Raw genomic sequence first — 14541 nt, 5'->3', positions numbered from 1 at the left:
TAATCCGCTAAGCCGTCAATGGGCTTGCTTCGCAAGACGAAAAAACCGCTAGACGAAGAGAATCGCGGAAAGGATTCTTTTCGTCTTGCGAGGCACCACTGTACAGTATGTTTTACATTATTCGGCTCCTAACTTTGGTTTAATTTTGCCTCCAAACTCAAGATCCATGCCTTTAAACCAGCAAACTCATGTGCCTGAAAGAGTAAAGTTATTTTACTGAAGTCACTTGCCTCTAGATCACATGGCTCTTTGCTTTCCACGGACCAGCTGCAGAGCTCCTTATATCAGTCTCTGTGCACATGATTAAAAATACACACCTTATGACCACAGGAAGAGTTTCAGTTACTTTTTCAGTCACCAAGTACACATTTGACAAAACCAGTAGGGGAAAATCAATAACAGGAAAAAGTTACAAAGGTAGTTGATTCACCCTCTGGACTTAATTCATCCAAGGGTTCCCCCGATTTTGTGTGTCAGGACTCACACCCACTATGTCAATAGGATTAGCTGTAACTTATTTCATGCGGATGACAATAACTTGGGCTTGAAGCATGTGCAGAGAGCCCGCTGATCACCAGTGAGTAACCACAGCCTGTCCCAAAGCTTCTTGCATTACGGGGTTGGCAGGAGTCCTATGTCAGGTGTTATGTTTAGAGCAGGGGTCAGCAACCTAAGGACCATGGGCCAGAAGCAGCCCGCAGAGGTTGTTTGACCGGCCCACGAGCCGCCCCCAAATCGAGCTGCCCTCTCACATGCTGCACTAAATCAGTGCAGCACAGCACGTGGACTCGCTTCCGCGGCACTGTAAATCGTGTCTGCACGTGCACAGGCACCAAAAACTGCGGGTATGCATGCGCAGATGCCAAAAATCGCAGGTGCGCCTCATGCAGGCACGCGATCTAGCCCACGGAGGGATCTCTATGGGACTGATCCAGCCCAGGCAAGATAAACCTTGCTGACCCCTGGGTTAGGGTTTCAGACCAGGGCATGGGACACGAGGGTTCAAATCTCTGCTCAGCCATGAAGCTCCCTGGGTGACTTTCGGCTAGTCACTACATCCCAGCGTTACCTGGGATAAAGCAAGGAGGAGGGAGAACCACGTATGCCACCTTGAGCTCCTTCAAATAAAAAGATATGCAAATTCATATTTTAATGAAGCTATTGAATTATATACATGGTATCTGAAGATTTAAGCATTTTTACTTGGTTAAGCGCCCTAATAGTTGCATTTCCTTTCCTTTAGAGAGCTGTAACTCTTAATTCCAGTTTAGCTGGCCCTGCTGCACCTGCTCTGTGGTTTTCTTAAGAAGAAACTGGCACCTGCACTTATTTTGCATAGAACGGCTCTTGGGTTTGGTATCAGTCAGCCTGCTTGTTTCAGAGGCAAGAGTTCTTTTCAGCACCATTACTTCACTCTGAGTGATTACAATGCCTTGCTGCACATCCCTTTGCTGATGTACAGAGGGCATTAAGAAACAGCAGTCCAGCCCAACAGAACATATTGACTGTGGTAATTTAAGGTGGAAGGATAGCCCGAAAAGTAGCTTGAAAGCCTCCACAAGTAGATCAAAAAGGGAATTGTTCAGGAAGCACAACTGGAAAGGTGGGAGGAACTGGTTGTATTTAACTTGGAGAAGACAGAGGAGGGACATGACAGCACTCTTCAAATCCCTGAAAGGCTGACACTTAGGTCAAATACACTTTGGGACAGAGCTTTCCAAACTGTGTGTCGTGACACATTAGTGTGTTGGCTGCAGTGTGTAGGTGTGTCGCTGAAAGGGGTTAGTTTAACCTCTGGTTTGGTAGTAAAACTGAATGACTGTGTTGCGAAATGATGCATGTCTAAAAAGTGTGTCACCAGCATGAAAAGCTTGGAAAGCTCTGCTCTAGCACCTTAAAACACAGCAAGGCCGCCTCTTCCCAGATTTCATCACTCAAAGCACAATTGCTTTTTCCACACCTGCAACCTTTCCAACTTCTGTTCATAAAACCGTCATCTGGGAATATACAACAACTGTCTTGAGTGCACACACCTCAGCTTAACTGCAAATTGAATGCGGCTGACATTTTTCAAATCGGATGGAAGCTGGTTTGAGGAGAAATGCACTGAACAGCAGGATTTCTCAAGAATTACAGGACAATTTTGGGATTGTGCCTAACATCATGTGTACATGGTTTCAAATACCAGCGATGGGAGTACACTGGAGCCAGAGTAAAGGGTGATGCATACACAGTCATTGAAGAGTGCAAAAAATTGTTTTCTGGTGTCCTAGAAGACACTACTATATCTCATGGACTTAAGCTACAGGCAGGTAGGTGTCATTTCAATATTAGGAGGAAACCACTTGACAGTAAGAGTGGGTTAACAAAAGAACCTGTTACTTAGAGGGGTGGTGGAATCACCCATGCAGGAAGTCTTTAAGCAGAGTCTGGACAGGAAAAGTCATCTGTTGGGGAAAAGCCTCTGGCCTTCTTGCATCAAGCAGGTTAGACTAAACCAGTAGGTCCCAATTAGCTAAGGACTGCAGACCTGTTTTTCAAAAGTGAAGCCATGGACTTGCTACTTTTGAAAAACTTGATATCTCTATGGTAGTTTTTATTATGTGAATGGTGCCACGGACTCTGCACCAATTCTTGCCTATTAACACCCTCCTATGTCATTTGGGGCTGTGGTGTTTACTCAGTTAACCAGTGATCAAAAGCCTTTTAATGGCCTAAAAACGTGCTTGCAAAACTCATGGAAGTGTTTATTAAACTTACAAGAACTGTAGGTGGAAGGTGTCCTCTCTGAAAAAGCGCCCTGGCTTCTACATTAATTACTAAGGCAGTCCCTGCTGTTGCAGGTACATGAATTATCTAGAAACGAAAAAAAGAATGTTCATTTCCATACAAGCCAATTGTTTTTATTAATATGCAAATTAATTTGGATTTAATTTATTACCAGCAGCACAAGCCTATGTAGGCCTGCTCAGAAGTATATTCCATGTATAGACTTGTATAGGGTTGCAGATTTACTTTGCTTAAACTGATATATTTATCGATTCTGTTAATACATTGGCAATCCTGAAGATGTAAAAATGTCAAGACTTGCCTTTCTGGATTAATCAAAGACCCACGAAGCCCAGGATTTTGTTTCTGATGGCAACTAGCAGATTATTCTGGGGAAAGTCGCATGTGGTGGTCCATCTTTTGATATTCACATGTGGTGATCCATCTTTTGATATTCCAATGTACGCTTCAGTAATTGGATGTACAGTGGCCAGCATCCATCAATAAACCTACCTTCTATGGCAGGAGCTGCTAATGTGTGGTACCCTGCAGATGTTGTTGGACTCAAACTCTCACAATCCCTGACCATTAGCCATTCCGGCTGAGGCTGATGGGAGATGGAGTCCAACATCTGGAAGGCATCATGTTACCTGCTTCCACCCTAACATACATTTTTTCCTCTGGAAAAGCTAAAAGTCGACATCTGTCTCCATCTTGTGGCAACGAAAATGATCTCACAACATGAGCAGAAACACCATTGCTTGTTCTGAATCAGGATTCATCCAGAGAACCCAGGTCTGAGCAGTGAGAGCAGGGAGAGGAGAACAACACTGTCATTTCACACTTTCTACCACTCCTTCTGTTGCTAAAGCAGGGTGTCTGTGTCAGAGGCCTCAGGAAAAAAATCCAGGAGGTCTGTTCTTTCTTTAAGGGAAGGGCCACCGTAGCTCAGTGGCTGCCTTGCAAGCAGAAAACACCAAATTTAGGGTGGTGTGGAGCAGACAGGGAGCATAGCAACAATAGGTAAATGTAAAGGGACCCCTGACTATTAGGTCCAGTTGTGACTGACTCTGGGGTTGCAGCGCTCATCTCGCTTTACTGGCCGAGGGAGCTGGCGTACAGCTTCTGGGTCATGTGGCCAGTATGACTAAACTGCTTCTGGCAAACCAGAGCAGCGCACGGAAACGGCGTTTACCTTCCCGCCGGAGCGGTACCTATTTATCTACTTGCACTTTGACGTGCTTTTGAACTGCTAGGTTGGCAGGAGCAGGGTCTGAGCAACGGGAGCTCACCCCGTCACGGGGATTCAAACTGCCGACATTCTGATCGGCAAGCCCTAGGCTCTGTGGTTTAACCCACAGCGCCACCTGCGTCCCGCATAACAACAATACTGAGAAAACCCATTTAAAAAGCAACTGTACCAAAATGAAATACTGTGGAAAATAATAATAATAATAATAATAATAATAATAATAATTTGTTATTTGTACCCCGCCCATCTGGCTGGGTTTCCCCAGCCACTCTGGGCGGCTTCCAACAAAGATGAAAAATACACTAAAATAATAAATATTTAGGGGGAAGGGGTGCCCAATCTTGGTCTTGTTCAGGGAACCATATTACCAAACTCCACCCCTGATGCAGCTGGTCCCAGGTTCGGTCCCTGCAGGCATCTTCAGGTTGAGTCGCGAGGGGTCTGCGTAAAAGGCGGATCTACACGGATCCTCATGGATCCTCCACTTTTTAAAGAATAATTCCAATAAATGCAATGTCAAATCACACCTAGAAGGCACGCCTACAAACTGGACTATAAAAAACGTGGATCCAACATTTTGCCACGCTGCAGCATCACAAAAACATGGATCCGAGGCATGGATCCTCATGAATTCATATGATTTTTATATTGAAAAAAAATAAAAACACCATGCTACTGTAGACCACATCTTAGTCTGTAAGAGGAACCAAAAAAATCACACATCCAGTGTTTCGTGGTGCCGCAATGGTGCAAAAACATGGTTAAAAAACACGGATCCTCATGAATCCTAATGATTTTTGCACTAGATCATCCCCAACTCACTGTCAAATTACACATCATGTCCAGGGGCACAGCCTGCACCACAAAAAACTCGGATCCACGGCTTCCTGGCCATACCGTGGCCCAAAAACGTGGTTTTGAAGCATGGATCCTCATGGATCCTCACGCTTTTTGCACTAGATCATCCCAAACTCACTGTCAAATTACACATCATGGCCAGGGGCAAAGCATCCACCACAGAAATCACGGATCCATGGCTTCCTGGCCATACCGTGGCCAGGAAGTTGTATCCCTGGACATGATGTGTGATTTGACGGTGAGTTTGGGCTGGCCCAATGCGAAAAGCATAAGGATCCATGAGGATCTGTGCTTCAAAACCACGTTTTTGGGCCATGGTGTGGCCAGGAAGGGGTGGATCTGAATTTTTTGTGGTGCAGGCTGCACTGCTGGACATGATGTGTGATTTGACGGTGAGTTTGGGCTGATCTAGTGCAAAAAGCGTGAGGATCCATGAGGATCCGTGTTTCAAAACCACGTTTTTGGGCCACGGTATGGCCAGGAAGCTGTGGATCTGTGATTTTTGTGGTGCAGGTTGTGCCCCTGGCTATGTCGTGTGATCTGACGGTGAGTTTGGGTTGGCCCAATGCGAAAAGCATGAGGATCCATGAGGATCCGTGATTCAAAACCACGTTTTTGGGCCATGGATTTGCCAGGAAGTCGTGGATCCATGATTTTTGTGGTGCAGGCTGTGCCCCTGGCCATGATGTTTGATCTGATAGTGACTTTGGGCTGGTCTCGTGCAAAAATCATGAGGATCCATGCTTCGGAACCACGTTTTTGGGCCACGGCATGGCCAGGCAGGCGTGGATCCGAGTTTTTTTGGTGTAGGCTGTGCCCCTGGCCATGATGTTTGAACTGATGGTGACTTTGGGCTGGTCTTGTGCAAAAATCATGAGGGTCCATGAGGATCCGTGTTTTTTAACCATGTTTTTGCGCCCCTGTGGCCCCACGAAATAGTGGATGCGTGATTTTTTTGATGCTGTCTACAGAGTAAGACATAATCTACAGTATCATGGTGGTTTTATTTAATTTGAATGAAAAAATCATATGAATTCACGAGGATCCGTCTTGATCCGCTTTTTACCTTTTTCCAGTTGGGAGACTGCTGCCTAGAAAGCCGCTGCCAGTCAGTGTAGACAACACTAACCCAGATGGACCAAAAGTCTGATTCAGCATAAAGCAGATTCCTAAGGAGAAATAAATAGACATCTATCTGTCTATCGAGCTGAGTGAACAGTGCATTGCTATTAACTGGCATCGATTAATATGTATCTTGGAGCTGTGTGGATGCTCGTTCTATTGAATAGAAGCAGCAGCAAAGGCTGAGATGCACCCGCTTGGCAGTCCATTACGCCGCACGCTTTACGTCGGCCACGTGTCCCCCTGCGGTTCTCGCATGCGCACTTCATCGGCCGAACACCCCGCCTCCGGCGCGCATCACCTCTCTATGCTCCTTACGGAAACCAGAGCGTCCACAAGTGAGGCGGAAGGTATAAAGCAGGGCGCCAACCGACCGGATGTAGAAGTTACTCGCTTACTCCAGGCCGGAAGTAAAGCACCTGGAAAGCAGTTCGGAACCTACCGGAGACGCGTAGATTAAGGACCGCAAGCGGGAGGCTTACGGCCGTCCGGTTATTTCCTGAACAACAAAATGACAATTGGGAATTAGTTAGGTGGAGGCGGCGGCTTACCCAGTTTCTTGTGAGCCGGAAGTGAAAGCCTGTTTCCAAGGGGCGCCGACCTTGGACCCGGAAGTAGTCTCGTGCGTTGGCAGCCGCGCAGCAGCAATACCGCACGCTGGTTTGCCGACTGCCGATCCGTCCGCGCTGCCGGCAACATGGGGAAGCCACGGCGGAGAATAGCCCCGGGCCTGAGGGCCTCGCAGCCGCGGGAGGAAAAAATGGAGGAGCCGGAGCCGGGAGCCCCGATCTTCACGGAGGAGGCAGACGATTTCCACCAGCGGCGTCTGGAGGAGGCAGTGCTGGCGGCGCTGGGCAGCGAGGAGGAGGAGGAGGACGACGATGGCGAGGAGGAGGTCCTGGGACTAGAGCTCTCTGAGGAGAGTGAGACGGAGGAGGATGGAGGAGATGAGGGCACGGACGACGACGAGGATGGAGGCGAAGGCGAGCCCCTGGATATGGACAGCGACCTGGAGGAGCAGCGGGGCGGCAGCGGAGACCTCGGCCTCCCCCATGAGTTCGCCTGGGGCCAGCGGAAACAGCTCTATTACGGCACCGACTACGGCAAGGCTGCGGCTCGCTCCAAAGCAGCCAAGCAGAGCCAGGAGGAAGCCGAAGCCGAGGAGCTGGAGGAAGAGGAGGAGGCCCAAGCCATTCAGAAAAGGCTGGTGCAGAATCTGGGGGAGGATGACTACGGCCTGGACCTGATAGAGGCCTACGCTGCAGCAGCCCAGGAGCCAGGTCGAAAAGAGTCCGGGTCGAAAATTGCCAAGGACTTGCAGTCTCTCTCTAAAAAAGAGAAGTTGAAGCTGTTGAAAAAGGAATCCCCGGAGTTGCTGGAGCTGATTCAGGACTTTGAAGCCAAGTTAACTGAGCTCAGAGATGAACTGGAGCCTCTCATGCAAATGGTAAAAGATGGGGTCATCCCAGAGGGAAAGGGCAGCCAGTATTTGCAGACCAAATACCATCTTTATTTGAACTATTGCTGCAACATTAGTTTTTACTTGGTGCTGAAAGCCAAAAGGATTCCAGTCCACGGTCACCCCGTCATTGAAAGACTTGTAAGTTACAGAAATTTAATAAATGACTTGGCGATTGTGGACCAAAAACTGTCACCGGAGATTCGTCTGCTCCTTAATGAATTCCATAGTAGTGACATAGGTGATGTGGAAGGTAGGAAGAAGCTTATCGTGCCTGCTAGAAAGCCTGTTAATAAAATCAAACCTAAAGTTGTTGGTGAGCTTTCTAATGATAATGATACTGAAGAACCTACAGATGATTCAGATTTGGATGAGGAGGCTGCCCTGAATTATTATAAGGAGATGGAAGAAAAGATAAAGCTTAAGAAAAAGAGGAAACGAGAAGAAACAGAATGTGTGGAAGACCTGATTATGGAAGAGGAAGCAGGAGATCAAAAGAGAGGTGCAACATATCAGATTGTCAAGAATAAAGGCCTCACACCCAGAAGGAAAAAGATTGATCGTAACCCACGAGTCAAGCACCGTGAGAAATTCAGGCGAGCCAAGATTCGTAGAAAGGGGCAGGTTCGTGAGGTCAGAAGAGAAGAACAAAGATACGGAGGCGAACTGTCTGGCATTCGTGCTGGAGTTAAGAAAAGTGTTAAGCTTAAGTGATTCTCTTTGTATAATTCTTTTTTTACTGGCTGAATGCAGTGAATGTCAGCTCAATAAATGTTCATTTTGGGGTAAATAAATGCAATATGTATTTATTTTAACATGGAGAAAGCAGCATTGTTCATAGAATGCAAAGTTCAGGGCAACTGCCTTTCCCAGTTGTTTCATTTGTCCAGCGGCTCATCTTTGTGGTCATCCTCAGTAACCAGGCACTATGTTTAAATGTAAATTCCAATCACTGCATTGAGAACATAGCAGGTCAACAATCCTCTCACCTTCCACCACCTTTTGACCTGCTAGGTTGCATTTTGTGCAATTTTGACTTTCAGTAACTGCACTGAGCTCAATGGGAATTCTCAGTTAATATGCCCAGGATTGAGTTACAGATACTTTGGCCTGACCCAATAGGGCTCTCCTTAGTTAAGGGATCCGAGGAATATTTAATCTGCATTAAGCTATCTTGAGCATACAATTAGGGCTAGGCTGATCAGATCCAATGCAAAAGTGGAGATGGTCCTGTATGTTGTGGAAGATAAGAGCTTTGGCAGGTAAAGCTTCTAATGCATAAGTTTTATTTAATTTGCTTCATTCAGACTCACAAAAACTTTCTATATACTTTCTATACCTTCTAAGTTACCTGTGTTCTTTACATTAATACAGTATAAATATTTGAAGCCACAGCTTAGCATATGGTGCATTGGTAGCTTGGCTGAGTGAGACCAAAACCAACCACTTATTGATTTTAAAATGTTAGCAGGTATGTTTAACATAATGACTAGAAACCATTCAGAAATGAACTGTGAGAGGATGCCTATAAGTACAGTGGTGCCCCGCAAGACGAACGCCTCGCAAGACGGAAAACCCGCTAGACAAAAGGGTTTTCTGTTTTGGAGGCTCTTCGCAAAACAAATTTCCCTATGGGCTTGCTTCGCAAGACGAAAATGTCTTGCGAGTTCCTGCAGGTTTTTCCCCCTTTCCCCCCCCTTTTCCTAAGCCGCTTATCAGCTGATCCGCTGATAATCCGCTTAACAGCTGATCGCTAAAAGCCGCTAAACCGCTAATAGCGCTAATCCGCTAAGCTGCCAATGGGCTTGCTTCGCAAGACGAAAAAACCGCTATACGAAGAGCCTCACAGAACGGATTAATTTCTTCTTGCGAGGCACCACTGTAGTTAATTTTTTTAAAGGGATATTAACCCTGGAGCATAGAGGCACATGCTGTGATGAGTTGTTTTTAGTGGTGGGTACCAACATTGTGATTTAAATTGTGAGGGGTTTTTTTGGGGGGGGGGGAGTTTAAGTGATTGGAAGTTACTTTGCAGAAAAGCTGATATTCGTTGCAGGTGGGGAGAGGTCAGTCTTTTTGTAGAGCAAGCCATAATTTTGAGATGTGGTTTTAAGGACTGACAAGTGGGACGAACACTTGCAATGTATAGTGCTTTTTTACTGCTGTAGTCAAAGCCATTCTCTCTTCACAAAGCTTCATGATATTCCGTCTACCTTCCTCTCTACATCCTGTGCCCCCAAACAGCACAGTGGTCAGTAATCATGGCTGGTCCTCAGTAGGCTGTTTTTGCACACCCCTTTAGTTCCCACCCACAAAAATATTACTGCGCTTTTGAAAATTTTAGCATTCCCCCAAGCCTATTGGGTGGTGTCTTTCGTTTGATGCTCATGCTCGGGCATCAGAAATAAGAGTGAACCATGGTGTTTATTTGAAAAGTTTGTAAATTCTCTGTAATGTTTGAGAGATCACTTTGTAAAGAGAATAAAGTGGTGAAATGGAAGATTAGGGTAAGCTTTTTAAACGGGCTGTAGTTTGAGTTTTTATCTTCTACAGGGAAAGTGCCCCTGTGCAGAAATTAGCAAACAGACCATGTCTGGATCATTTGAGGTAAGCAAATATAGACATATTCTTCTGTGTGCATTTACGAGGAGAGGCCATGCTTCACGATGGCTTCTCAATATGCTTGCAGTAAAAGCCAAGCAGGTGTGTTTAATTAAGGAACCATAGGTTTGTATTTCTGCCTAGCCATAAATGGGTGATGGGGGGCAGCAGTCAAGGGGTAGAGTTGGGAAAGGGAACAATACTTTGATCTTTTGGGAGTAATAATAACTGCAATTTCAAGTGATTATTTGGCCTTGTGAATAGGCTATCACAAACACCGTTACAGATTTTTTACATCAAAATAATGTATGAAGCTACTTTGTACAAAATCTGACATTTTAGCCCCACTTGCTTGGTGTATCTACACTGGCTGACAATGGCTGGTTAAGAGTTTCAAGCAGGAACCTTTCTGAGCGCTGCCTGGAAATGCCAAGGATTGAACCTTACAGAGTGATCTTGGGCCAGTCAACTCTCTCAGCCTAACCTACCTATCAGGGTTGTTGTGAGGATAAAATGAGGAGGAAGAAAACCATGTCCTGTGCCGCCTTGAGATCCTCGGAGGAAAGGTGGGATATAGAAGAAATATTAATAATAAACCTGGGACCTGCAGGCAAAGCATGGCATCTACTACCTACCACCTCAAATGCAGTATTTTTAAGAGAGCAGAGAGAAATCAAGTAAGGTTAATGTGTCACCCAGCCCTTACTAGGCATACAAAAGCAAATTAAATCCGCAAAGTGTGACATCTGTACATGCTCAGGTGGTACAAATTTCCTTTCTAATTGCATCTGGTATGAAAAAAGGCTCAGCCAGAATATAATCTCAAATAGTGCATTTTCCTCAAGGGTTTTAAGCCCTAAATGGTAACGGTAACATGTAAATTACGTTTTTTGTGTGGCGGGGAAATGGGTGAGGGGATATAGTTCATTTTAGTTTAAGGAACTGACAACTGTGGTGGATTCGGGGTGGGAACTGCTCTCAAGTGTCCATTCCCTGGCAGGAAGCAGGCAAGAATGAACCCCACAGTGAACTTTAAGAAGGAACGGGAAAACTTTATAATTTACCTAAGAGAACACTGTAAACAACTAAAAACTTTGGCAGGATTTGAGTAACACTTGTAATGTATTAAAAACGAAGGTAAAAATGGACTATTTAAAGAAAAATAAGGGAAATTATGTGATGGCAGCAGGAAAAGTTTGATAATGGAAACCATGGAGGGGTGGTGGGAAGTCTAAGGATTCAGGGAATACTGAATGGGGATGATGCTGATGGATGTTTGAATTCAAATGAAGAATGTAAAATTGAATAATTTATATATACACATATGTATGTGTCTGTGTGTATATATATATACCCCACAGTGGCAAAAACTGACAAGCAAAGTGGTCTCTTCCCACACAGCCAGTCAAAGTGTAGCACCCTGCTTGTGGTTAACACTTAGCTGGAATGAAATATTCAACACAGCAATAGAGAAATTAAAATAATAATTTATTTGTCAGACAAATAAATATGAGGCACAGTGGTATATGGTTACCAAGCTCTGGCCTGGCCTCCTGCCATTCTGGCCAGCACTTATATTTCCTTAATCCAGCCCCCTTGCTCCTCCTGTGGCTGCCTCTGTCCAATCAGCCTGGTTGAAATTCCTATTGGCTGTTTGCTAGAACCAATCACAAAAGATACACCCATTTCCTTCTGCCCTTTTATGGGAAACAAAAAGATATATATTCTTCTATCTATAAATGACAAATAAGTAGTAATATATCTTACATGTGTCTCAACAAGGAATCTTAATTACCAGCTCACCTCTTGCCCTCCTTGCCCTATTGCCTTCCAAAACAGATGGTTAATCTTGAATTTTTATCTTAAACATATGTCAAGGATTTTGAGTTCACATCAACATTGAGAGATCTCCTTCATTTGAAGGTTTCTAAACAAAAGGCCTGACAACCATATATCAGGAGTGCTCGATGGCATCTCCTGTCTGGCAGGAGGCCGGGCTGGTGGCTGACTTAATTTCAGGATAGTTACAACTCTTACAACTATATGAAATAAGAATCTAGCATTTCTTAAATCCTTTGCATAATTATATTTAAACTAATATATTTAATACATAAATAACCTTTTAAAAGGAAAAGAAATCTTAAAAGGATCTTAGTTTAAGAAAGAAACAGCTTTAGAAAAGACTTCCCAAAAATGTTCTCTTTCTGCCAGCTAGATGCTTTTTCACTGCTCTTGACCTTTTTAACTTTAGGAAGAAGATATGGCTCATTTTACTATTTATCCACCCTTAATTTGTAGGGTCAGTGTAACCTTGGCTCTCAGCCTGTAATTCCCTTTTTAGACTTTGAGAATTGTTTTCTGCTATAAATCAGGGGGGCCCCTTGTCTAGGAGTAAAAACATTTTGCCAAGGTTCTTAGGCGGCTGCTCTTCTGCCTGGCATAAAACATTTGCAAATCTTTAAGCTCATTTTAAAATACAAGCCCTGATCAAAAAATATAAGCTTTGATAAAAATGCAGGCTTATGATTAGATGCCTCAAAAGGGCAATAATGGCACACACACACGCCATATTTCAGAAGCGGGAAGGGCACGAACTGACCCCAAAGGGGTTGCCCTTCCCAGGGGGCAGGAACTGTGTCCACTCCTGAGGCAGAAAGGGTCAAAACGGATCCCCCCCCCAAAGTAAAGGGGTCAGAGCTGACCCCTACCGAAGTGGCCCCTCTTCTGAGGGAAAAGGAGAGGGGCAAGAACCTTCCCCTCTCCCACCATCACAAAGCGGCGGGAAAGCGCCAGAGCGGAGCCCACAGCGGCCGTGAGGGGAGAAGAAGAGCCAGGCAAGACGGGGGCGGAGCTCCACGCGAGGCCGGGACGGCCCATCTCAACCTCCGGTCGGCCTGGGCCCAGTCAGGGCTTAGGAAGGGGGCTGGTCTAGGCGGGAGAAGGAGGCGCCGCCGCCGCCGCCGCTTTCTTTCGCCCGCCCTGTGGAAAAAGTTGCCCGCTCACTCTCGCCGCCGTCCAGGAGGAAGAAGAAGGGAGAGAAAAAGAGGGAGCCGCCGCCGCCGCCCTCAGCCTCTGAGGGAGCATGGAGGGAGCGGGGAAGAGAGAGGCGGGCGACGGCGAGGGGGAAGCGGAGCGCGAGGAGGAGGAGGAGGAGGAGGAGGGCAAAGCCGCCTCCGCCGCCGCCACGGAGGAAGAAGAAGAAGAGGCGCCCCCCGACTCGCCCCCTTTCTTCCTCCTCTACCCGGGCCGTGGAGGCGCCGCCGCGCCGGGCTTGCAGCCCCAGAGCGCCTGGAGAGCCGCCCCGCCGGGCCCTTGTGGGGTCCCCTTGCCCGTCCTGCTCAGCTACATCGGGCCCGAGACCGGGCAGCAGCACCGAGCCGGCGGCGCCCGTGAGTAGTAGGCAGCGCCGCTCCTCCCTTCCCGTCCCCCGGCAGAAGCTGCTGCTGCCGCCGCCCTGGTTTCTCCTCTCTCTCTCTCTCTTCCCGAACCGCGCCCTGGGTGTCCGCCGCACATGGTGTGCTCGGCTGTCATCCGCCCCTCAACGTTGTGTAATGTTACGGGCAACTCTTGTCCCAGGGAGGGGAAACCTCCTCCCTTCGCTTTCCTCCTCCTCCTCCTTCCTTTTTTTTTTTTTTTTTTTTAGGGGGGTGGGCTTCTTCTCCGACCCCCCCACCCCACCAACAAGGTCCTAGGGGTTTTAAAGCAAGCCAGACCATTTAGCACCCACCCCATTCATTCCAGCAGCTGACCATCACCAGCTCAGTCCAAGCCCTGCGAAAAACATCACTATTATTATTATTATTATTATTATTGCTGCCCCACACCCATAGATATCAGGGCGGCTCACAGCATGAAACTACTAAGCGCATGCTAAAAACTAGAACAAAAGGCAAACCGAACCAAGCCAGCAACCCTCCCTCCCCCTTATTTATGAAACAAGCCTGTTAATCGTCTATCCGACTAAAAAAAAGAAAAAAGGCACTGGGGGTTATTGAGATCAATGCAAGCTAAAAAGCATTGCAGGGGGTTGGGCTAGATGACCCTCAGGGTCCCTTCCAAGTCTACGTTTTTCTGAAAAAAACACACACACATGCAAGACCCAACTAGGATCCCTCTGCAGTCCTCACCCCAAGCAACTGTGTGTGAGACTTGCTCTCCAGAAAGTGTGCCTTGTCTTTCTAGCTGTGGTTTTTGGTCTCTCCTCAGCCCCCCCCCCATCAATTCATATTCCTTTCTCCCTAATCTCCAATATTATATTTTCTTCTGGCTGAGACGTTAAAACACTAATTCCCAGCTGTGTTTCTTGCTGCAGTCCTACTGTCTACTCAGAAGTAAGGTCCTTTTTGATTTAGCAGGGCTTACTCTCAGGTAAGTGCAGTTAGGGCTGCAGCCTTACTGACCCAAGTTTTGGGTCCTTTTTAGGTTCAGGATATCACTGCTTTACACCATCCCACCCCACCCCGCAATATTTGAAAACATC

General features: G+C 46.5%; 2 protein-coding genes across 3 annotated transcripts in view; both read left to right on the top strand.

The window, feature by feature from the left end:
- Nucleotides 1-6432: 6432 nt before the first annotated feature.
- UTP3 (UTP3 small subunit processome component) lies at nucleotides 6433-8254 on the top strand. The gene has a single exon (XM_079990960.1). It carries the CDS (start codon nucleotides 6699-6701, stop codon nucleotides 8172-8174), a length of 1476 nt encoding a protein of 491 aa, XP_079847086.1. The 5' UTR covers nucleotides 6433-6698; the 3' UTR covers nucleotides 8175-8254.
- Nucleotides 8255-12841: 4587 nt separating this feature from the next.
- The window catches only part of RUFY3 (RUN and FYVE domain containing 3), a 50693-nt gene continuing 48993 nt past the window's right edge, over nucleotides 12842-14541 (top strand). The window contains exon 1 of one of the 2 annotated variants that reach the window (XM_079990850.1): nucleotides 12842-13450. In XM_079990850.1, coding sequence (XP_079846976.1) covers nucleotides 13144-13450 — 307 coding nt within the window. In that variant the 5' untranslated portion in view covers nucleotides 12842-13143. The remainder of the gene's footprint in view (nucleotides 13451-14541) is intronic. The other variant, XM_079990846.1, reaches the window with a different exon arrangement.

The sequence above is a fragment of the Podarcis cretensis genome (genome assembly GCF_951804945.1).
Source record: "Podarcis cretensis genome assembly, chromosome: 9".
NCBI classification, from domain to species: domain Eukaryota; kingdom Metazoa; phylum Chordata; class Lepidosauria; order Squamata; family Lacertidae; genus Podarcis; species Podarcis cretensis.
This window is presented reverse-complemented; position numbering and strand designations above follow the sequence as displayed.